Source organism: Triticum dicoccoides, chromosome 1B, assembly GCF_002162155.2.
Source record: "Triticum dicoccoides isolate Atlit2015 ecotype Zavitan chromosome 1B, WEW_v2.0, whole genome shotgun sequence".
Classification (NCBI taxonomy): Eukaryota; Viridiplantae; Streptophyta; class Magnoliopsida; order Poales; family Poaceae; genus Triticum; species Triticum dicoccoides.
Window position 1 is genome coordinate 184,105,806 of NC_041381.1, and position 23,464 is coordinate 184,129,269.

Below are 23,464 nucleotides of genomic sequence, written 5' to 3' on the forward strand. Positions count from 1 at the left end.
TACGGTAGAGACCACTTAGTAATAGCGCGGGTGAATATAGCACGCTACTAGTAATTAGCAGTAGCGTGGTCAATATAGCACGCTACTAGTAAGCGGCTACCTTTATGCTTTTCCCTAGTAGTGTAACTTGCAATTTGGGGGTAATAGATTCTACATTTTGTCTTTATTGATATTACCTTTTTACTCTCTTTGACCATAGATTGGTGCTTTACTCCACATTTCAACATTTTTTCATGGACTAGAGACTTTAGTACAGTTTTGAGACTTGTGTCCTGGCCACAAATTGTTTTGAAACTTTTTATGATTAATAACCATGGTTGAAAAAAACCTAAATAACCAGAACTGTTGCGCCTGGAAAAAACGCACTTGTTGAACTCTGTATTGGGTTATACTTTGCAAACAAAAAACAACTATGTTCAATATCATAGTGCTATTGAATCTCATGACTCCCCCCCTCTCGTGATGCTCCCGCGAGCGTTCGGGAGGCTAACCCTAGCACCGCTGCCTTCCCTCCCCCTCCATCGCCACCAGGGGCGCAAGCGGGCTAAGCCCGGTCATCGCCGGTGGCGGCGAGCCCCTTTCGTCTCCTTGCACGGGCCGGATCTTGCGTGTCGGGATACAACACTAGATGCCGGGCGCGGTAGTGCGGCGCCGCTCCAGAGCTGGCCAATGACGATAGTGTGGTGGCGGTGCGACGGGCGGCATGGTGGTGGTGCATGCCGTAGAGTGGTGACGACGGCGGCTGCTTCATCGCGGCACCCGGATCCACCTCTGCTGGTGCGGGTCACGGGCGTCCTTCCTTGTCGTGGCTCACTGGTGGGAGGGTGGCACGGTAACGATGGAGGTGTGCAGTCCCCATCCAATCAGGCCTTTGCGGCTGGACGGCAGCCTCAGGGCGGGAGGGCCTCCCTGGTGGCACCCATGGCTGCGGCAGTGACTGTTCTGCCCCCTCCTCTTCAGCATCGAGCAGCTACCGGTGCTCTCCCGCTAGTCTGGCCTTCGGCTTTTGGGTGTGAAACATGGTGGTTTCCGGGGGAAGGCTGGTAGGAGGGACGGGTGTTGAGGGAGTCCTGGACTAAGGGGTCATCGGGTATCCGGTCTATTCAATATGGGCCGGACTGATGGGCTATGCAGATGAAGGAAGAAGGCCACCTCCCGTGTCCGGTTAGGACTCCTGTATGCGTGAACGACAAGATTAAGTGTCCGAATATGCTATTTCCTTTATCTGTAAACCGACACTGTACAACCCTAGGCCCCTCCGGTGTCTATATAAACCGGAGGGCTTAGACCAGAGACGGGATCATAACATTCATAGGCTAGACAATCTAGGGTTTAGCCATTACAATCTCGAGGTAGATCAACTTTGTAACCCCTATACTCATCGAATACAATCAAGAATGACATAGGGTTTTACCTCCTTTAAGAGGGCCCGAACCTGGGTAAACATTGTGTCCCTTTGTTACCATTGATCCTCAGACATACAGCTTGGGCCCCCTACCCGAGATCTGCCGGTTTTGACACCGACATTGGTGCTTCAATTGAGAGCTCCGCTGTGTTGTCAACGGAAGGATTGATGGTGCGCCTCTTCATCAACAATGATACCGTGTCCAGGGAGACTTTTCTCCCCGGACAGGTCTTTTTGTTCGGCGGCTTCATGCTACGTGCCGACTCGACCGGCCGCCACAAGCAGTCGACAACTATGCTCCTAGTTACCAGATCAGGTTTGGGAACTTGAACTACGTCGCGGATATCCGAGGGGATCTATTCTTCGAGGGATTCGCGGCCCCGACTGCCGCTCCCCATCCTCATAAAGAGGGCCCTTCAGATCTGCTGTCAGACCCCGTCTAGGGGCCAGTGCTCACACCTGCCTTGGCCTTAGATCCGGGGTAGATCGTGTTTTTCAGCGACGAGAGGATCGATCATGCCGGACTCTCTCCTACCATGGAACTCTTAGCCGGAGACCCAGATGCGATCGCGCCGTTGGTAACCCTGAAATCAAACGGGACTCTCCCAGTCATCGGAGAGCCGGACTCACCTCTAGAGGATAACTCTGGATCACTAAAGATTGTTGAGGGAGTCCGGGATTAGGGGGTCCTCGGACAGCTGGACTATATACTTTGGCCAGACTGTTGGACTATGAAGATACAAGATTGAAGACTTCGTCCCGTATCTATGTGGGACTCTCCTTTGCATGGAAGGCGAGCTTGGCAATTCGGATATGTAGATCTCCTTCTCTGTAACCGACTCTATGTAACCCTAGCCCCCTCCGGTGTCTATATAAACCGGAGGGTTTAGTCCGTAGGACAACAACAATCATAATCATAGGCTAGCTTCTAGGGTTTAGCCTCTACGATCTCGTGGTAGATCAACTCTTGTAATACTCATATCATCAAGATCAATCAAGTAGGAAGTAGGGTATTACCTCCATCAAGAGGGCCCGAACCTGGGTAAACATCGTGTCCCCCGCCTCCTGTTATCATTAGCCTCAGACGCATAGTTCGGGACCCCCTACCCGAGATCCGCCGGTTTTGACACCAACATTGGCGCTTTCATTGAGAGTTCCACTTTGTCATCACGATAAGGCTTGATGGCTCCTTCAATCATCTTCAACGATGCGGTCCAGGTGAAAGTGCAACTATCCCTGGGTAGTTTTAGTAATTCCTAACATCATATAGCTCATTGAGCTAATGCTACTTCAAGATAAATATTTCAGGAAAGCTCAATGATTGGCATGGCATGGATGAGAAAAGTGGATCCCTCAAAATGCTAAGGACAAAAGGATTGGCTCAAGCTCAAAGCACAAGACTCTACATTTTCTATTTTAGTGATCCAAGATCACATTGAGTCTATAGGAAAAGCCAATACTATCAAGGAGGGATGAGGTGTTGCTTAATGGCTTACTTGCTCAAAATGCTTAGTGATATGCTCCAAAGCCCTCAACTACTTTCTCATATCCACATATGACCTAAACCAAAAGTCCAACTCGGCCCTACCGATTCTTTCTATCCGGCGCCACCGAGTTCAGATGTCATAGCCACTGCCACAAACCCTAGGCAAATCGGTTTCACCGATAGGGATCTCGGTCTCACCGAGATGGGATTGTAATCTCTCTGTTTCCCTTCATAACATTTCGGTCCAACCGAGATGAGCGATCGGTCCCACCGAGATTGCAATTCAAACTCTTTGTTTCCCTTTCATAACATTTCGGTCTAACTGAGATGAGCGAATCGGTCCCACCGAGTTTGCCCGACCAACCCTCTGTGTGTCCATTACAAAATCGGTCTCACCGAGTTTGTGTAATCGGTCTCACCGAGATTACGTTATGCCCTAACCCTAACCATATTGGTCCTACCGAGTTGCAAGTCGGTCCCACTGAAAATCCTAACGGTCACATTATTTGCTAAATCGGTATGACCGAGTTTGACGATTCGGTCCCACCGAGATTGGCAAGTTGTGTGTAACGGTTAGATTTTGTGTGGAGGCTATATATACCCCTCCACCCACTCTTCATTCGTGGATAAAGCCATCAGAACATGCCTACACTTCCAACACACATTTTCTGAGAGGGAACCACCTACACTTGTGTTGAGGCCAAGATATTCCATTCCTACCATATGAATCTTGATCTCTAGCCTTCCCCAAGTTGCTTTCCACTGAAATCTTCTTTCCACCAAATCCAAATCCTGTGTGAGAGAGTTGAGTGCTGGGGAGACTATCATTTGAAGCACAAGAGCAAGGAGTTCATCATCAACACACCATTTGTTACTTCTTGGAGAGTGGTGTCTCCTAGATTGGCTAGGTGTCACTTGGGAGCCTCCGACAAGATTGTGGAGTTGAACCAAGGAGTTTGTAAGGGAAAGGAGATCGCCTACTTCATGAAAATCTACCCTAGTGAGGCAAGTCCTTCGTGGGCAACGGCCATGGTGGGATAGACAAGGTTGCTTCTTCGTGGACCCTTCGTGGGTGGAGCCCTCTGTGGACTCGCGCAGCCGTTACCCTTTGTGGGTTGAAGTCACCATCAACGTGGATGTACGATAGCACCACCTATCGGAACCACGATAAAAACATCCGTGTCTCCTATTGCGTTTGCACTCTCCAAATCCTTCCCTTTATATTCTTGCAAGTTGCATGCTTTACTTTCCGCTGCTCATATACTCTTTGCATGCTTGCTTAAATTGTGTTAAGAGTGCTTTACTTGTGCTAAGTTGCTAAAATTTGCCAAGAACTAAAATTGAGAAAAGGATAGATTTTTATTTGGGTCAAGTAGTCTAATCACCCCCTCTAGACATACTTTCGATCCTACAAGTGGCATCAGAGCCTTGGTCTCCGTTTGCTTTGATTTCCATAGCTTTTGGTAGTCATAGCCTTGGTTTCACAACCTAGGAGAGTATGGCGTCTAGTGAGGGAAATTACCACCGTAGAGGTCCTTACTTTGATGGTACTAATTTTGCTAGTTGGAAGCATAATATGAAAATGCATATTCTTGGACATAAACCCGCCGTTTGGGCTATTGTGTGTATTGGCTTGCAAGGTGAATTCTTTGATGGGAGAGAACCGAACCGTGAAGCTACCGCGGAAGAGTTGAAGATGCTACAATACAATGCTCAAGCTTGTGATATCCTCTTCAATGGATTGTGCCCCGAAGAATTCAACAAAATCAGCCGTCTTGAGAATGCAAAGGAAATTTGGGATACATTGATTGATATGCACGAAGGTACCGACTCCGTCAAGGAATCCAAGTTGGATGTGCTTCAAAGTCAGCTTGACAAGTTCAAAATGAAGGATGGTGAAGGTGTCGCTGAAATGTACTCTAGGCTTGCTCTTATCACAAATGGGATTGCCGGCTTAGGAAGTGAAGAGATGACCGACAAATTCATCATCAAGAAGATCCTAAGAGCTTTGGATGGAAAATATGATACCAAGTGCACATTGGTCCAAATGATGCCCAATTACAAAGATTTCAAGCCAACGGAAGTCATTGGAAGAATTGTTGCTCATGAGATGTCACTCAAGGATAAGAAGGAGCTCCACAACAAGTCAAGTGGTGCTTACAAAGCCTCATGTGAAGCTCCCACATCATCGAGTGAGAAACAAACCTTAAATGAAGAATTGAGCCTGATGGTGAAGAACTTCAACAAGTTCTACAAGAGTAGAAGCAAGGAAAGAAGTTCCAAGTCAAGGTCTTACAATGACAAAAGATCTTCTAGTCGTGAGCGTAATTGCTACAATTGTGGAAGACCCGGACACTATTCCAATGAGTGTACGACACCCTACAAAAGAAGAGGAGATTCTCCAAAAAGAAGAAGTAGAAGAGAAGAATCACCATCAAGAGAAAGAAGGAGTAGAGATGATCGTTATGAACGAAGAACATCCCGGAGAAGCAAGGATTCGGAAAGGAAGGAAAAGTCATCAAGGAGCTACACAAAATGAAGACATCAAGCTCATGTTGGTGAACGGGTATCTGGCTCTGACTCCGACAATCACTCCGAGAGAAGCTATCACTTCGACTCCGAATATACTCAAGATGAAGGTGTTGCCGGTCTAGCCCTTGTGTCTACCAACTCCTACGACATATTTGATTCACCAAATTAAGGACTTGGAAGATGCTTCATGGCTAAAGGCCCAAAGGTATCACACCCCGAGTATGTTGATTTCAATAGTGATGAAGATGACTTGTTAGGTGATGATGATTTACTTGTTGACAACTCTAGTGATGAATACTATGATGAAACATCAATTAATCATGCTAATCAAGATAAAACGAATGACAATGATAAGGAGAAGATTGAGCTACTAACTAAAGAACAAAACACTCTTATGTTAGCTCATGAAACTATCTTAGGAGATCACCGAGAACTTTTAAGGACTCATTAGAAGTTACGCTTTGAAAAGCTCTACCTTGAGCAAGAACATGAGTTTTTAAAAGCAACCAATGATGATCTTCGCAAGAAAAGTTCTTCTTACATTGCCAAGCGTTTACTCTTATCTACTTACATGCCTCAAGTCATGTCTAGTAACAAGAACAAGAAAGATTCTTCCTCTAGTAGTAACAATAATCATGCTAAATCCAATGTTGTTGCTTCTAGTAGTTCTCTTGATTCCACTAATGATTCTCTTAGCTAAGTTACACTTGAGCAAGAAAATAGCTTATTGAAGGGAATTATAGAGAAAGGTGTTTACAAGAGCCTTGCCGGGAGTAAGCAATTCGAGGAAATTGTACGCAAGCAAGGAAGGCACCGGAAGAACCAAGGTGTTGGTTTTGAACGAAAGTTCAATGCCAATGGAGTTGAGTGGGAAGAATATCAATACCCCAAGACGAAGTTTGTTCCTCAACAAGAGAAGTATGATCCTACTTCTTTCAAAGGGACACAAGCTCAAGATGATCTTCCACCACAAGACCACAAGCAAAAAGGCAAGGATAAGCTTCAAGAGGAGATTGATGCATTTGAAGAAGCTCCTAAGGCCTTGGTCAAGTGGGTTCCCAAGACTACGTCAAGTTCTACTTCATCGAGTACAACTACAACTCCAAGGATTCCCATCAAGATGATGTGGATCCCGAAGAAGAAGAACTAGAGAGTTCTTGAGGGTGACTCCGCCAACATATCTCACTCTTATCATTTTGGCAAGGACAAGTGCAATCAACTTCCACATCTTGCACTAGTTCAAGGAGTCACAAACCCTCTTGTTGGTAAGACAAGGGACAAGGTAACCTAATGCTTTCATGGATATCATCTTGTGTGTGCATCACTCTATGTCTATGGATATCCTTGTTTGTTCCTTGTTTGACTAACCCATGTAGGTATTGAAAGTGCAACTCACTCCAAAGGGATTGCTCCAAATGATCTACATCAACATTGAGCATCTACATCTTCAACACCTACATGAAGTCATCATCGACAAAACCCAAGGTCAGTTCATCCCTCTTAAGGGGGGATCTCACATCTAGGGGGAGCTTTACTCTAATAATTGAGCTAAAGCAACTCTAATGGTGTGAACACAACAATGCTTTATGTAAAAGTGGTAACCCCACTTGTGCTTAAACGATGAGTATGACCTATGATCAAATGTTCACATTTGACTCCTAAGTCAATATACTCATATATAGATGATCTAGTCATCGCCAATTGCTTGATAGATGCTAGAAATGGTTGTGCATGCTTTTCCACATATTTCATTTGCCATTTTATTGTGTGAGCATGTTAGTTGCATAATTTACTCATTCAAGGACATCCACTTGTAGCTTTGATTGTTTGGTTTCTTTTCCTTGGCCAAGTGGATGGACAAGAATGCCTAAGAACCTTCTCTAGCTATCTATGCTTTTCTTGTCTCAAACTCTATTCATGCTATATCACAAAGTTTGATCAAGTCAGATTCGAACCACTCTGTGTGAGGAGCACTCGGAGTTCCCGATTTGTCATAGACTTCAACTTCCAAAACCTATTTGTGCGTTTCGGTCTGACTGATTCATCCATTTCGGTCATACTGAGATCACTAAGTTGATCTAGGTTTTCAATCTCGGTGCAACCGACTTGAAATTTTCGGTCACACCGAGTTGCAGTAACTGCTTGCAGTTATGCATCTTGGTGCCACCGAGTTGTTCCACTCGGTAACACCGACAGGTCCAGGCTATATATACCCCCGGGCCAAATTTTGGAAACTTTTCCGAAACCCTTCGCCCGCGCACAGCTTGCTCTGCCTCTTCGGGTCTCCGGATCGTCCTCCTCGTTGCCAGCGACCTCCCGCCGCTGGTCTCCACCGCCGTCAACAGGATTCTGCTCCGCCGTTGTCGCTGTAGCAAATCCATCGCCGCATTAGGGTATTGATTTGAACTTTGTGCTATTCCTTACTCCGATTCCTAGCACATTGCATTGCCATTAATCTTGCCACGTTTGAAATCTTCCTATCCAGCGAAATCACTCCGTAGATTAGTTTTGGATAGAAAATTTAGGGTTAGATTTCCGCCGAATTCATCTCGGCCCGACCGAGTTGTAGAAATCGGTCTCACCGATTTGGCTCAGGCCATTGCACCTGTGATTCTCGGTCTGACCAAGAATTGCAAATCGGTGTGACCGAGTTCAATTCCTTGTGAAACCCTAGCAGTCTCGGTGCCACCAAACTGTGACTCGGTCTGACCGAGTTCACTAGTTTAGGTTCCAAAAGATGCTTCGACATCACTGAGTTTACAAATCGGTAGCTCCGAAATGCTTTCTGTGGAAAACTAAAACTAAGTTTTTGACTCAATTTTTTTGCAAAAACCTCTGTGCTTTGTGATGCTCATCTACTCTACCTCATCTATATCTATTCACAGGGTCTGCTGTCAGAGTTTGCATCATGTCAGATCAGAGTGATAGTCAGAACAAGTATGAGGATCAAGTTCACATGAGTGAGGGCACTAGTCCCTCTAGCAGTTATGATGAGGGTAGCAGGAGCACACCCAACAATTTGCCCAAGGCAGCCACCAGGGCCAGAAAGAAGAAGACCTCAGATTCTGAGGATGAGGACAATGTGGCTGTTGAGGATGAGTCCACCTCAAAGAAGAAGGTGCTGAAGAAGGAATATGGCACAGCTGCATCCACTAAGCCAGGAATGCAAAAGAAGGCACCTGCCAGGAGAATTCCCATTTCCAAACCTAGGAAGGTTGCCACTGGTGAAACCATGAAGTTCACCATTGAGTCTGATGAAGAAGCTGCTGACCAAGATCTGAAGAAGAAGAAGAGAGTCAGAACTACTACTGCCAAAGTACTTGGCAAGCCCTCTATGAGGAGAGATTCTGAAGAAGAAGAGGAAGAGGTTGATGCACCAGCACCTAAAGCTCAGAAGCTGATGGGAGATGCTATAAGATCAGGGGCTGCTCCATCTAAGCCCAAAGATGCTCCCAAGGCTGCTGCTCCTAAGCCCAAGTCTGCACCCAAGAGGAACACCAGGAGTATTCCAGCTGAAGAGAAGAACAAGGCCCTAGTGCCTGAAGCTGTTGAAGAAGATGAAGATTCACTTGTCTTGAGAAAGTTGAAGCCCAAGATTCCTGATCAATAATGATGCTCACCCAGTTGCAGAAGATATGAAGCTCAGGAAGGATGCAGGTCTGAGACTCTGGAGATAGACTGATCCCTATGCTGTCAGAAGAAGAGCTGCTGTGGACTACAGGTTCCACACTAAGGAACAACAAGATTTCTATGAGACAATGTTGCTTGACAAGAAGCCCATAGTGTGTGACATGAGATGGGTTGACTGGGATTACATCAAGAAAAATTAAGAGCACTATCCAGGAGTTTATGATAGTTTCAAGTCTTGTGGAGTTGAAGACTTTGTTGGCCAGAAGCTCACCAAGTGGAATGATGAGCTCATTATGCAGTTTTACTCCACAACTCACTTCTACCCAGATGGGAAGATACTCTGGATGTCTGAGGGTACTAGGTACCCAGTAAACAGTTGAGGAATGGTCTGAATTGATAAATGCTCCAAAAGAGAATGAGGATGACTTGGATGTCTATGCCAATAAGAAGAAAGACCACAACTCCATGGCTCACATGTACAGAGAGATCCCAGATGCTGCACTTGAGACACATAAGTTTGGATCTGTACATTATCTGTTGTCAGGATTGCCTACTATCAACTGGATCTTAAGGCACACTTTGCTGCCCAAGTCAGGTGATCACAAGATGATCAGAGGCCATCCAATCAACTTGCTGCATATATTTGATGTGCCTCAGAAATGCAAAGTCATGAGCCTGATTGTGGAAACAATCAAAAGGACTACTGCTGATCATAAGAGGAGTTGTGGGTATGACCCACACATTCAGGAGCTTATAAACTCCAAGATGGGAACTGGCACATATCTTTTGGACAAAGAGCACCTGCCCATCTACCCAGACTTCAAGGACAACACCATTGTGATGGATGAGAATGAACCATCATCTGTGCAAGCACAAGAGAATAAAGAGAAGGCAAGGGCTGAGAAGGCTGCGAAGATGCCAACTACAGAAGAGGCATCTCAGATTTTCCTGAAGAGCAAGCAAGATCAGCTTGGCTACTTGATTGCCTCCACCTTGAGGATTGAGAAGGGCTTGGCCACCCTGACTCAAAACCAGGAGAGCTTGGAGAGAATGATAGAGCAGAAGTTTTATGCTCTTGATGTCAAAGTGACTGAGATCCAGACTGCAGTTGAGCAACTTCAGGAGGATGTGGAGGAGAAGAAGGGCAAGTCAACTACTGATGCTTTTGCTAGAGTGCCCAGAGGACAGAGATCGGCTGCAGTGCCTGTTCCAGACACCAGAGCTACATCATCTGCACCAGGTATAGCTTCAGTGCCTCCAGCTCCAGCACCCACTCCACCAGCTCCAGCTACATCAACAGAAGTCTTCGTCCAAGGAGCCATCTCTACACCATCACATGAAGACCAAGCCTGAGAGTCGTTTAGCACTATGCATTTTTATGAACTTTTTGGTAACTAGTTGCCAAAGGGGGAGAAAATGTATAGATCATAGGCTTCGAGAGAGTGTGTTGCTTTTGATCTCTCTTGTATTTTTGGTGGTTGAACTTCGTGTGTTTGCTTGTTTGCTTGATACATTATGCTTTTGTGAGATACTTGGATGATCATGTGTTTGATCATATGCTATGCTACATTAATGCTTGTTGGATGATATTATCTCTTATTTCCTCATATGATCATTCACTTTGCTTGGTGATGAGTGCATGTATTTAATTATAATCATTTTGAGCGCTTCACCAAGATGTATGTGACATGGAAGAGTAACCCATGATCCTAACTCATTGTGCATTTGAGTCCAAAGCAAATTTTAAATAATGTACAAATTTAGGGGGAGCTCTTACTTTTCACATACTTCTCAAAGTGACAATGTTTTTCAATCTTATTATCATTTGTCGAAGCTTTGATATATATGTTGTCATCAATTACCAAAAAGGGGGAGATTGAAAGTGCAACTATCCCTGGGTGGTTTTGGTAATTCCTAACAACATATAGCTCATTGAGCTAATGCTACTTCAAGATAAATATTTCAGGAAAGCTCAATGATTGGCATGGCATGGATGAGAAAAGTGGATCCCTCAAAATGCTAAGGACAAAAGGATTGGCTCAAGCTCAAAGCACAAGACTCTACATTTTCTATTTTAGTGATCCAAGATCACATTGAGTCTATAGGAAAAGCCAATACTATCAAGGAGGGATGAGGTGTTGCTTAATGGCTTACTTGCTCAAAATGCTTAGTGATATGCTCCAAATCCCTCAACTACTTTCTCATATCCACATATGACCTAAACCAAAAGTCCAACTCGGCCCTACTGATTCTTTCTATCCGGCGCCACCCAGTTCAGATGTCATAGCCACTGCCACAAACTCTAGGCAAATCGGTTTCACCGATAGGGATCTCGGTCTCACCGTGATGGGATTGTAATCTCTTTGTTTCCCTTCATAACGTTTCGGTCCAACCGAGATGAGCGATCGGTCCCACCGAGATTGTAATGCAAACTCTCTGTTTCCCTTTCGTAACGTTTCGGTCTAACCGAAATGAGCGAATCGGTCCCACCGAGTTTGCCTGACCAACCCTCTGTGTGTCCATTACCAAAATTGGCCTCACCGAGTTTGTGTAATCGGTCTCACCGAGATTACGTTATGCCCTAACCCTAACCATATCGTTCCTACCGAGTTGCAAGTCGGTCCCACCGAAAATCCTAACGGTCACATTATTTGCTAAATCGGTCTAACCGACTTTGACGATTCGGTCGCACCGAGATTGGCAAGTTGTGTGTAACGGTTAGATTTTGTGTGGAGACTATATATACCCCTCAACCCACTCTTCATTCATGGAGAAATCCATCAGAACATGCCTACACTTCCAACATACATTTTCTGAGAGAGAACCACCTACACTTGTGTTAAGGCCAAGATATTCCATTCCTACCATATGAATCTTGATCTCTAGCCTTCCCAAAGTTGCTTTCCACTCAAATCTTCTTTCCGCCAAATCCAAATCCTGTGAGAGATTGTTGAGTGTTGGAGAGACTATCATTTGAAGCACAAGAGCAAGGAGTTCATCATCAACAAACCATTTGTTACTTCTTGGAGAGTGGTGTATCCTAGATTGGCTAGGTGTCACTTGGGAGCCTCCGACAAGATTGTGGAGTTGAACCAAGGAGTTTGTAAGGGCAAGGAGATCGCCTACTTCGTGAAGATCTACCCTAGTGAGGCAAGTCCTTCGTGGGCTACGACCATGGTGGGATAGACAAGGTTGCTTCTTCGTGGACCCTTCGTGGGTGGAGCCCTCCGTGGACTGACGCAGCCGTTACCCTTCGTGGGTTGAAGTCTCCATCAACGTGGATGTACGATAGCACCACGTATCGGAACCACGACAAAAACATCCGTGTCTCCTATTGCGTTTGCACTCTCCAAACCCTTCCCTTTACATTCTTGCAAGTTGCATGCTTTACTTTCCGCTGCTCATATACTCTTTGCATGCTTGCTTGAATTGTGTTAAGATTGCTTGACTTGTGCTAAGTTGCTAAAATCTGCCAAGAACTAAAATTGGGAAAAGGATAGATTTTTATTTGGGTCAAGTAGTCTAATCACACCCCCTCTAGACATACTTTTGATCCTACACCAGGGTGAGGTCTTCCTCCCCGGACAGATCTTCGTATTCGGCAGCTTCGTACTGCGGGCCAACTTGTTTGGCCATCTGGTGCAGATCGCTAGCTACGCCCCTAGCCATCATGTCAGGTTTGGAAGCTTGAACTATATTGCCGACATCCACGGAGACTTGATCTTCGACGGACTCGAGCCCATGTCAGGAGCGCCGAACAGTCGCGACGAGCATGACTTAGATCTGCCGTCGGACGGTGTTTGGGAGATCGCACCTGCGGCCGCCCCGGCCCTTAATCTGGAGCAGATCACGCCATACGAGGACGGGTGGATGGACCCCGCCACAGAGGCCGCACACTCATCGGCGCTGGAGCCGAACACAGACTTCACCACTAAAGATATCTGTGTCATCGGACCCTCGGACTCGTCTCTGGCCATAGGATCCAAACCGCGTACGTCTGTGCCTATCGAATTTGATTGGGCACCGGTCATGGAGTTTACCTTCGCGGATATCTTTCAACACTCGCCCTTGGGTGATGTGCTAAATTCATTAAGGTCTCTCTCTCTGTCAGGGGACTCTTGGCCGAACTATGTCCGGCTCGAGTGGGAAGCGGACAACGAAGAAATTCGTTCCCCACCCACCGCCCACTTCATAGCCGCTGTCGATGACTTAACCGAAACGCTTGACTTGGACTTTGAAGACATCGACGGTATGGACGATGATGCTGGAGACGAACATGAACCAACGCCCACGGGGCGCTGGACAACCACCTCATCATATGATATATACACGGTGGACACCCCAAAAGAAAGCAATGGTAAGGACACAACGGAGGACAATCCCATCAAGTAGCAACCAAAGCGACGATGTAGGCGCCGCTCTAAATCACGCCATGGTAAAAACAGTGATAATAGCGCAAGAAAGAATAATACCCCGGTCGACTTCAAAGGAAATGACGACCCCATGGACCCAGCGATGGAGCTGGATGAGCCAGGGGACAGAGAACATAGTCCGGAGCTGACGTCCGATGACGCTGATCCCTAGGGTAAAATTCATCAACCAGTCTTCGAAGAGGAGAACAGTCCGGAGGATGATGCACTCATCATCCCGGAAAAACACTTGGAACAAGAGAACCTCCATAGAAGGCTTATTACCACCGCGAGGAGCTTGAAGAAGCAGAAGCAAAGGCTTAAGGCCGTGCAGGATACGCTCAACCGCAGATGGAACAAAGTGCTTGACACTGAAGAAAAATACGGTGGCGATCGCCACACAAAGAGCTATCCAAAGCGCAAGCTGCTGCCCGAATTCGACGACGAGGCTATAGAGCCCATTCAGCCGAAAAATAAAACAGCCGATCAGCCGGACCGACCACCCCGTGGCCGCGACAGGGCAGCTAATGATGCCGCACACAAGTCAGCACACGATTTACGTGAGCTCCTGGACAAAAAATCCGGTATGGCTAGGTCCATCTATGGATCTAGGAAGCATGCTCCGGCACAGGATCACAACCACCAAAACGATCATATCGATCGAATACCAGCTCGGAATCAACACCGAACACAACAACCGTCGACAGCATGCCATGACACATCCAAATACAGGGGCGCCGCGCACCCCTTGTGCTTCACCAACGAGGTGTTGGATCATGAATTTCCAGAGGGATTTAAACCCGTGAATATAGAGGCATACGACGGAACGACAGACCTGGGGGTCTGGATTGAGGACTTCATCCTTCACATCCACATGGCTCACGGATATGATCTCCACGACATCAAATACCCGCCCTCAAGTTGAAAGGACCAGCTCGGCATTGGTTGAAAAGCCTCCCCGAAAACTCAATTGGAAGTTGGGAAGATCTTGAGGATGCTTTTAGGGCCAATTTTCAAGGGACCTATGTCCGACCTCCAGATGCAGACGATTTAAGTCACATAATTCAACAGCCCAGAGAGTCAGCCCGAAAGCTGTGGAACAGATTTTTCACTAAGAAGAATCAAATCGTCGACTGCCCAGATGCCGAAGCCTTAGCGGCTTTCAAGCCCAGTATCCGGGACCAATGGCTTGCCAGACACCTAGGCCAGGAAAAGCCGAGTACAATGGGAGCCCTAACAAGCCTTATGACCCGCTTTTGCGCGGGCGAGGATAGTTGGCTGGCCCGTAGCGGCACTAGCGACCCAGGCACATCCGAAGTCAGTGATGGCAACGGGAAGCCGCGACGCAATAAAAACAAGCGTCGAAACAATGAAGACAGCCCAGATAACACGATGGTCAACACCGGATTCAGGGGCTCTCGACCCGGTCAACGGAAAAAGCCATTTAAAGGCAGCAGAGATGGACCGTCCGGCCTAAATAAGATTCTAGACATATTATGTCAGATTCATGGCACCCCTGAAAAACCTGCAAATCACACCCACACAGAATGCTGGGTTTTCAAGCAGGCCGACAAGCTAAACACCGAACACAAAGGGAGGGAGATGCCAAGTGAAGACAAGGATGAGCCTCGCCAGCCGAACACTAGGGGACAGAAAAAATTCCCAACATAAGTCAAAACAGTGAATATGATTTACGCAACACACATACCAAAGAGAAGGCGCAAACGCGCACTCCAAGACGTATACGCTGTAGAGCCCGTCTCCCGCAAGTTCAATTCTTGGTCAACCTGCCTGATCACTTTCGACCACAGGGATCATCCGACTAGTATCCGGCACGGAGGGTCGGCTGCCTTGGTGCTCAACCCAATAATTGATGGATACCATCTCACCCGAGTCCTTATGGACGACAACAGTAGTCTTAATCTGATATACTAGGACACTGTTTGCAAAATGGGGATAGACCCGTCAAGAATCAGCCAAAGCAATACTACCTTTAAAGGAGTAATACCAGGCGTCAAGGCCCGCTGCACAGGCTCTCTAGTACTAGACGTTGTAATCGGTTCTCCCGACAACTTCAGAAGCAAAGAATTAATCTTCGACATCGCTCCATTCTGAAGCGGCTATCACGCACTACTTGGAAGAATAGCCTTCGCCCATTTTAATGCAGTACCGCACTACGCTCACCTCAAACTTAAGGTGCCCGGTCCACATGGCATCATCACAGTTAGCGGAAATACAGAGCGTTCTTTACGTGCGGAAGAATATGTGGCGGCTCTAGCAGCCGAACACTGAACGACCTCTCCAACCAGAATAAATGATCGGTCGTCAAGACCACGGACATAGTTAGACGAGTCCGGCGCACCACCTGTTGTAACAGCCTAGATAAACCTGAGCTTGGGACGATGGATATACCCCCATAGGTGGCGCTAGGGGCTGCACGCATGTAGAAAAGCCCATAGTTCGGCTTGACCCTATTAATACAATAACAAATTGCATTTTCATGATCGGTTCAGAATAACCAACTTCTCGCACGAAGTCTTTCACCTAGGTTTTTCCTTTTTTCAGATGATCATCATGCTACAGCCTTCCAGGATACGACACAATGGAGATAAAGGCGCAGACGTGCAGCAGGGCCCCGCTCAAAGGTTTATTTTTAGATTAAGACCCTGCGTAAACCTTTTTTAATGTCTCTTGTTGCTTTTCCCCTCCGGACACTTAACACAACCGGGAGAGATACTGGCGTTATTGGCATTTCGTCATGCCAGACTAATGCATGTACCTGGAAACTCAGGGCTCATTATTGAGGGCATTACTCAGCCCAGTATATGTTGTAAAGTCCGAATACCTTAGGGAGTGTTCGGCATCGTGAGTTTGGCCTTATATGCAGCAGCTCCGAATCATGTCTTTGGTCAATAGTTGGGTTTGCCCGGCTCCCATGTTTTGCTACCTTACGTTCCGCTCTATCGGCTAAGGTGGCATCGGGAGAACTACTGCGATTGTGCCCTGGTTCATCTGGATGAGCACCTCAGTAGAGAAAGCCGAAAACTGACTGTCATGATATAACGCGAGACTGGTCAACCACTCGATGACTCAGCGGAATCTTCACGATTCCTCCGTATTAATGAAGGACTAGTTTCCCGGTCATGTACGTACGTGCACCGTATTCGGATAAACGCGGAAATACCAGGGGCTATATAGTAGCCCCACCGTCAAGCTCCTATGGCTAAGTGAAAGTGTTAAAGCTATATAGTCCGATTGCCTGGTTCGCCGCGCTATCACCTCCTTAACGGACCAAGACGTTGGATCAAGTGTGATTACGCGCTTTTTCGAACACCCTCGCATTATATGCGTGGGGGCTGAAGCCGACGACCGCAAACTTTTAGGTTATATACATACATAAACGGCCGCATAAGAGGCACTATAACACTTTTGGGCAAAGGTATAGACACAGCCTTTATAGTCAAAATAGCCATTGTTTTTACAATTCAGATACATGTCACTCGAACATGGTACTCTTTGAGCACTGAGCCTCTATTAAACGGGCGCCTTCTAGGACTTCTTCAAAATAATGCTCGGTCGGGTCCTGGCCCCCCGCCGGTCCCCGGGTTGCAATAGTGGTGGCCTCCATCCCTGCCCCATATGTTTTAACACGAGCAAGAGCCATCCGCGCACCCTCTATGCACGTCGACCTCTTCACAACCTCGATATGCAACACAACACCAAGGAATTGTTGCACTAAACCAAAATAGCCGCCCGGCCTTGGTCCCTTCGGCCAAAGATGATCCATGACAGACCTCATAGCAAGTCCAAACAACCTATGGAGCTCGGCCCATGCGGCCATCTTTTCATTCAACGGCAGCAGACGCGTCGGGGCACTAAACTGTGACCAGAACAACCTTTCCACCTCATGATCTTTCTGATCCTTGAAAAACTCATTTGCATCAGCAACACTCTTGGCCAGGTCCGCATACGCGTCTGCAGCACTCCATAACTGATCCAGAGGGGCATACTTCGGATCTCTGAACTTCATCCGCAACAAAAAGGGCCTCCCAGCCATGATATCTCCGGCTTCATGAAGCTCCTCCCTTATCCCTCTAATTTCATAGCGAGTTTCCTTGGCTGTCTCCAAGGCCTTCTTCAGGTCAGCCACTTTCGCTTGGCTTTCCTTTTCAAGGAGCTCATAGCGGCCGGCGGCATCTTTCAGCTCAATAGCCATCTTGGCTATCTTATCTTCACTCTGGCAATGAGCAGCCTGTTCGTTTTAATTCTTCAGCTGCCTTTAGGGCAGCCACATCACTTCTCTTGGCTTGTTCCTTGGCTCGGGAAAGCTCCGCCCGAAGGATCTCCATGGCAGCAGCTCCATCTGCAGTCACAACATATTATAGATACTAGCATCATGCTCCTCTTAATATTTGCTGACAAGCCGAAAATACATACCCTGGGCCTCGTCAAGCCGCTTGTTCACAAGCGCGATGTCGGCATCCGCCATGTCAAGCTGCCGCTTCAGTTCGGCAAAATCAGCAGTCCGGTCAGCCGCCGGACCCTCAGCCGCCTGCACATGAAAGCAGCACGATCATTACCTTGGACTATGATACTCTGTTTGCCGCCTCTGGGAGGCAACCAGAGTCTCAAGGGCTAGTATCTATACAGAGCACACCTAGCGTGTGCGGTACCGCCAAAAACACATAAATTACTTTGCGTACTTCAAAGCCTCTTAACAGGCTCGTAAAAGCTTCATTCAACCCGCTTTTGGCGGATGAAATCCTCTCAACCACCGTACCCATTAGGGTACGATGCGCCTCTGAGATAGCCACTTGCTCCAGAAGACCCATCAGTGTATCCGGCTATGCACCGGACGGTCCCGGGCTCTTTCTATTGCTCTCCTTTGGAGCCAAATACTCAGGACTTCGGGTAGCCTAAGAGTTAACTTCTGGCCTTGGCGGATCAGGAGAAACCCTCCGTGAGGACACCTCAGGGTCATACGCCCCATGAGGCGGGGAGGCAGGAGGAGGCATCTCGCTTTCCATCATCTCTGGAAGAAGGTCCCCCGAAGACGAACTCTATTGAGAAGGGCTGCGAGCTGGACTGCAAGATATACGTCTTGGTTATTATTCTCAGAGATGAAGCAGGATATATTTACCAAATTACTTTTTGATCCGCTTACAGCTCGGTTGAGGGCTGGCCCCCTTGCGGGCACTGTGCGGTAAGGACACCCTCAGGGGCAAGGCCCCTGGCGAAGACCCCTTCCCTCGTTTGGAAGCCTCCATTTCTAAGTCTTCAGGGGCGACCCTTTTCTTTCCCTGAGGAGAGGGGATTCTAGACTCACCTCTCCGATTATCCTCCTTAGCAGAAACACTAATTCCCCCGGTTTGGATGTGTAACATGTGAAGCCCGCCCTCAGCTTCTTGATTCCTCCCTTCATCTTCTCCTGATGGCACTTGATAAGGTGCGCGCTCGAGCATCCTGGTTAGAACAGGATCCGGCGAGCCTTCGGGAACGGGGGCCGAACACCTGATCCTCTCCGCCTTTCTTATCCAGCCCTAGCCGAGAGCAATTTTTCAGTATGATGTTGTAACAAATATAAAAGACGGCATGTTCGGTTGCAGAATTACTTACTAGTGTATCCGAATGGTTGCAGTTAAGACCCACATCCTCGGTGGTGTCCGGACACTTTATTCGTGATCCGAAGAACAATCCATACAGCCCTTCGAGCGTCATGCCGAAGAATTGTTGAATAGTTTGTGGTCCTTCCGGGTTGAACTCCCACATACGGAGAGATCGACGTTGGCATGGCAGGACCCGACGAACTAGCATTACTTGCATTACCTTGACGAGACTGACTTCCCTCTCGAGGAGATCTCGAATGCGGCTTTGCAATGTCAACACATCATCAATTGGCCCCCAGTCCAGCCCCTTGTTGACCCACGATGCCAGTTGAGGCGAAGGGCCCATGCGGAAGACAGGGGGGACGCCCGCTTTGTACCTCGGGGAGATGTGATATAAAACCACTCCCGTTGCCATAAGTCGGAAACCTCCGGGAAGGAACCCTTTGGCCACAGGGCATCGGCGCCTTTGCTTATTACAGCGCCTCCGCACTCCGCGTATCGCCCGTCGATCATCTTCCGCTTCACACTGAAGGTCTTGAGCCATAAGCTGAAGTGTGGGGTGATGCGGAGGAAGGCCTCACACACAACGATAAAGGATGAGATGTGAAGGATGGAATCTGGAGCTAGATCATGGAAATCTAGCCTGTAATAGAACACGAGCCCTCTCACAAAGGGGTCAAGACTAAAACCTAGCCCTCGGAGGAAGTGGGAAACAAATACGACACTCTCATTGGGTTCGGGAGTGGGGATGACCTGCCCTTGAGCAGGCAGCCTATGCGGCGGTGAGATACCTGGCCTCCCTAAGCTTCTTGATGTCCTCCTCTGTGACAGAGGAGGCCATCCACTGGCCTTGAAGGTTGTATACTGACATGGTTGAAGGTCTGAAGCGCTTAGCCTGAGCCTTGGGTGTTGGAACTCGAGGTAGGGGAAGGGAAGGATCGAGCGTGGAGAGAAAAGGACAGGCCTTGGCCCCTATATAAAGAGGGTGAATATCAAGCGTCCTCCGCGTGGCCGTTTGGAACTTGCCTAAAATCGAGGAGTCATACTAACAAGCGCGGTTGGGTTACCGACACCCGTATTGATTACAATCCCGTTGTCAGAGTAATGGGCCACGGGTAGGCTCACCCGAGTCCCAAGATTTACCAAGACTTTGGGCCAGCTCCGCCTAGCTGGGCCCCAAGCCGAAGCTCCGCTCTCTGGGGCCGGCTGGCTCAGTGGCCGGCTACCAGAGGGCGGATGACCCTAGACTGCGGCGCTCCGGGCGGCCGGTTCCTGGCAGCCGCCCTCCAGAGTGGGCGTCAACAGGCAGGTGGCCGTCCCACAACTGCAGCATGGCCGAGCCCCCCTTCGAGAGTACAAGATGGAGCATGGCTACAGTAAGGCGCGTCGCCTCCAATGCTCAGGACGGGCATGGCTACAGTGCTCTATACAGACGAAGATCTCCGCACGGCGGGGCACTATGCCATGTCTCCTCTGACGCTGCTCCGTGCAGACGGAGTCCTGTTCCCCACGACGGCCTGTTGGTACGGCCTGCCAGAGGCGGGCCCTACTGGGCAGTGACCTCAAGGAAGGCGGCGGAAGCTCGACCAAGTGGATTCAAGAGGAGCCGGCCTCCAGCAGGCGGCCGTCCCTTGTCCCGAGGCGTGCACGCCATTAAGCTGATGAGACCAGGTGTGGCTACAGTATCCTCCCACCAGGCGGCGGGACTGTAGCCACGCAAAGGTGACCAAACCCTTGTCGCCAACGACATGGCTACAGTGAGCAGCCACCAACCAGTCGGCGGGGCCCCACCAGGCGGCGGGCCCCAGCGGTCGGCGGAGAAGCTAGAGGCTGGAGACACTGACAGCCGGGCCCAGTAGCCGGCCAGATTACCATTGTACCCCTGGGGGGTAGGCCTATATAAACCCCCCCAGGCCACCCATGCAAAGGGTTCGACCCCATTAGCACTAGCTACCCCTTACAGAAGGAAGAGAGCTGAGCCTTGCCTCCTCCTGCCTCTAGCGCACAGCTCGAGGAGCACCGTTGTATCACTTGTTCCTTAGTGATCATGCGGAGACCCCGCAGAGCAGGACTAGGGGTGTTATCTCCTAGGAGAGCCCCGAACCTAGGTAATGTCCGCCGGCGTTCGTGTCTACGCCTTATCCCGCTTCCAGGCACCGGCGACGTTCTACTCGCTCCCACCATGATAAGCCATCCATTGGCATATGTCGCACCCAACCCCCAACATTTGGCGCCCACCGTGGTGCGAGGTGCACCGTCTCCCGGAGATCTGCTCTAGACGGGAACCCTGTTCCTTCCTGGCGAGCGAAGCCAGCCCAGCACGCCCGACGGCGTCAGCCTCGACGCACTGCGTGGCGCGGAGATCGCTTGCGCGGCGAGTTGCCTTGCTAACCTCGTCGACGAGATTGACTTCTCCGACGAGCCGGCCTCCGACGCGGGCACAAGCTGCCCCAAGAGCCACCTCGTCAGCCTCCTCGACCAGCTCCATGTTGCCAGTGAGCCCGCTGTGGACCTGGAGTCCGTCGGCTCGACCAATCCGATGATTGTCGACTCTGACACGGTGTCGCTCGACGCGTTTCCCACCAACGTGGTGGTCTACGATGAGCCGCCTCCTCGCGAGTACAGCGGCGGGAGCACCGTCACGGAGGTGCTCGTCATTAACAGCAAGGAGCACTCGGACGGGCGTGCTCAAGATTCCCTTGAGGCCACCCCGCGTGACCTCTCGGCGCCCATTCCTAAGGGCGCGGATGCTGAGGTGCTGGAGGTACGCCGCCTCTAGCTTGTTGAGAGTGCCGGCCGCCTGGCCAGCATGCGCCGGCTGTCGGACGCCTATCGGCGCGAGATGGACCGGGCCGTAGGCGGCACACCGGCTCGTGGGGGGCCTAGCCGCCTCGGCACAGTTCGACAGCATGGCGCGGCCGTCGCCACCATGTTCGGGGTAGAGCACCCCGTCTATGCCATGCCTGCAGAGAACATCCAGGCCGCCCAGGCGGTAACGGATGAGTTGAACAAGTACGACGGCGACGAGCTCCGCCACATGAAAAAATGAGTCCAACAGCTCCTGGACGCGGCAGCCGCGCAACACAAGGCTGCCTGCCGCGCTGAAAACCCAGCCAGACGAGACAACGAGCCGCCCCCACGCCGAGATCATAGGGCGACCTCCCGGACACTGACTGGTGGCGCCCGCGGAGGAAAGGGCAATGAGCCGGCTGCTAGCCGCAGTCAGACACGCATCTCCATCGAGCAGGACAAGGAAGGCCGCCCTCGTGTAGTGGAGCGGCGAGGCGACCTGCCGCCTCCCTTGCCTCGTGGAGCGAGATACCCCACTCCGCCTCCTATCACGCACCCGACACTCGGCGACTGCCTTGGCCGCCGAGAGGGAGTCAGAGAGAATGATGCTCGCCACCGGATCGATCGCCTCAACCGATCCCTGGCGCTTGAAGAGGAAGATGCGCTGGGCCCGCCTGCTTCGGCCCCCGAATCCGCGATGAGCCCTTCCCCAAAGGGTTCACCCTCCCACGAGACACGCCCAAATACACCGGCTCCGTGAAGTCGAAGGACTGGCTGGTCGACTACTCCACAGCCGTTAGCATAGCAAACGACAACAAGCACGTTGCCGTGAAGTACGTCTCGCTCATGCTTCAAGGCACTGGTCGGATGTGGCTCAACAGCCTGAAGCCCCGCAGCATCAACAGCTGGGTTGATTCACCGAGGTCTTCATCCACAACTTCACCAGCACTTACAAGCGGGCCCCTAAGCCCCGACAGCTCTCTCTATGCGTCCAAGGGCCGACCGAGTCCACTCGTGACTACCTCACGTGCTGGACCGAGCTGCGCAATTCCTGCGAGGCGTGCACGAGGTGCAGGCAATCGAATACTTTACTGCCGGGTGCCGAGAGGGCACCCTCCTCAAGCATCGCCTCCTCTGCGACGAGCCCGAGACCCTTGATGAGCTGCTGGTCATCGCCGACAAGCACGCCACGGCCGACTCCTCCATGAAGGCGGAAATCCTGGTTGACGCATCTGGAAAGGTGGCACCCCAGGCACCTCGGACTCCAGCTGGCGACGCCAGTCGGTGACAGCAGCTAGGAGATAACAAGCGAAAGGCCACTCAGTCGGCTTCTACTAGCCGGCAAGTGGCGACGGTCGAGGATCAGCAGCCAGAAGGGCAGCCGGCCCCCAAGAGGCAGAAGGGCGGCAAGTCCAACTGGTTGTCCGCCTTCTCTTACGAGCAAACTTTAGTTGCACCCTGCAAATTCCATAGCGAAGCAAAGCCCTCCAACCACACCACTTGGAAGTGTCACTGGCTCACCAGGATCGCCAAGGGAGATGGACTCCTGCCTCCTCCGCCTGCTGGATTGCCGCCTCCTCAGCCCCAGCAGCCAGCGGCCCGACCA

At 49.8% G+C, this 23,464-nt stretch overlaps 1 protein-coding gene across 1 annotated transcript in view; it reads right to left on the reverse strand.

Moving 5' to 3' along the window:
• LOC119350285 (probable flavin-containing monooxygenase 1) overlaps nucleotides 1-22,219 on the reverse strand; it is a 28,932-nt gene extending 6,713 nt beyond the window's left edge. Inside the window, exon 1 of the mRNA XM_037618195.1 lies at nucleotides 21,706-22,219. Coding sequence (XP_037474092.1) covers nucleotides 21,706-22,219 — 514 coding nt within the window. The remainder of the gene's footprint in view (nucleotides 1-21,705) is intronic.
• Between the last annotated feature and the right edge of the window lie 1,245 nt (nucleotides 22,220-23,464).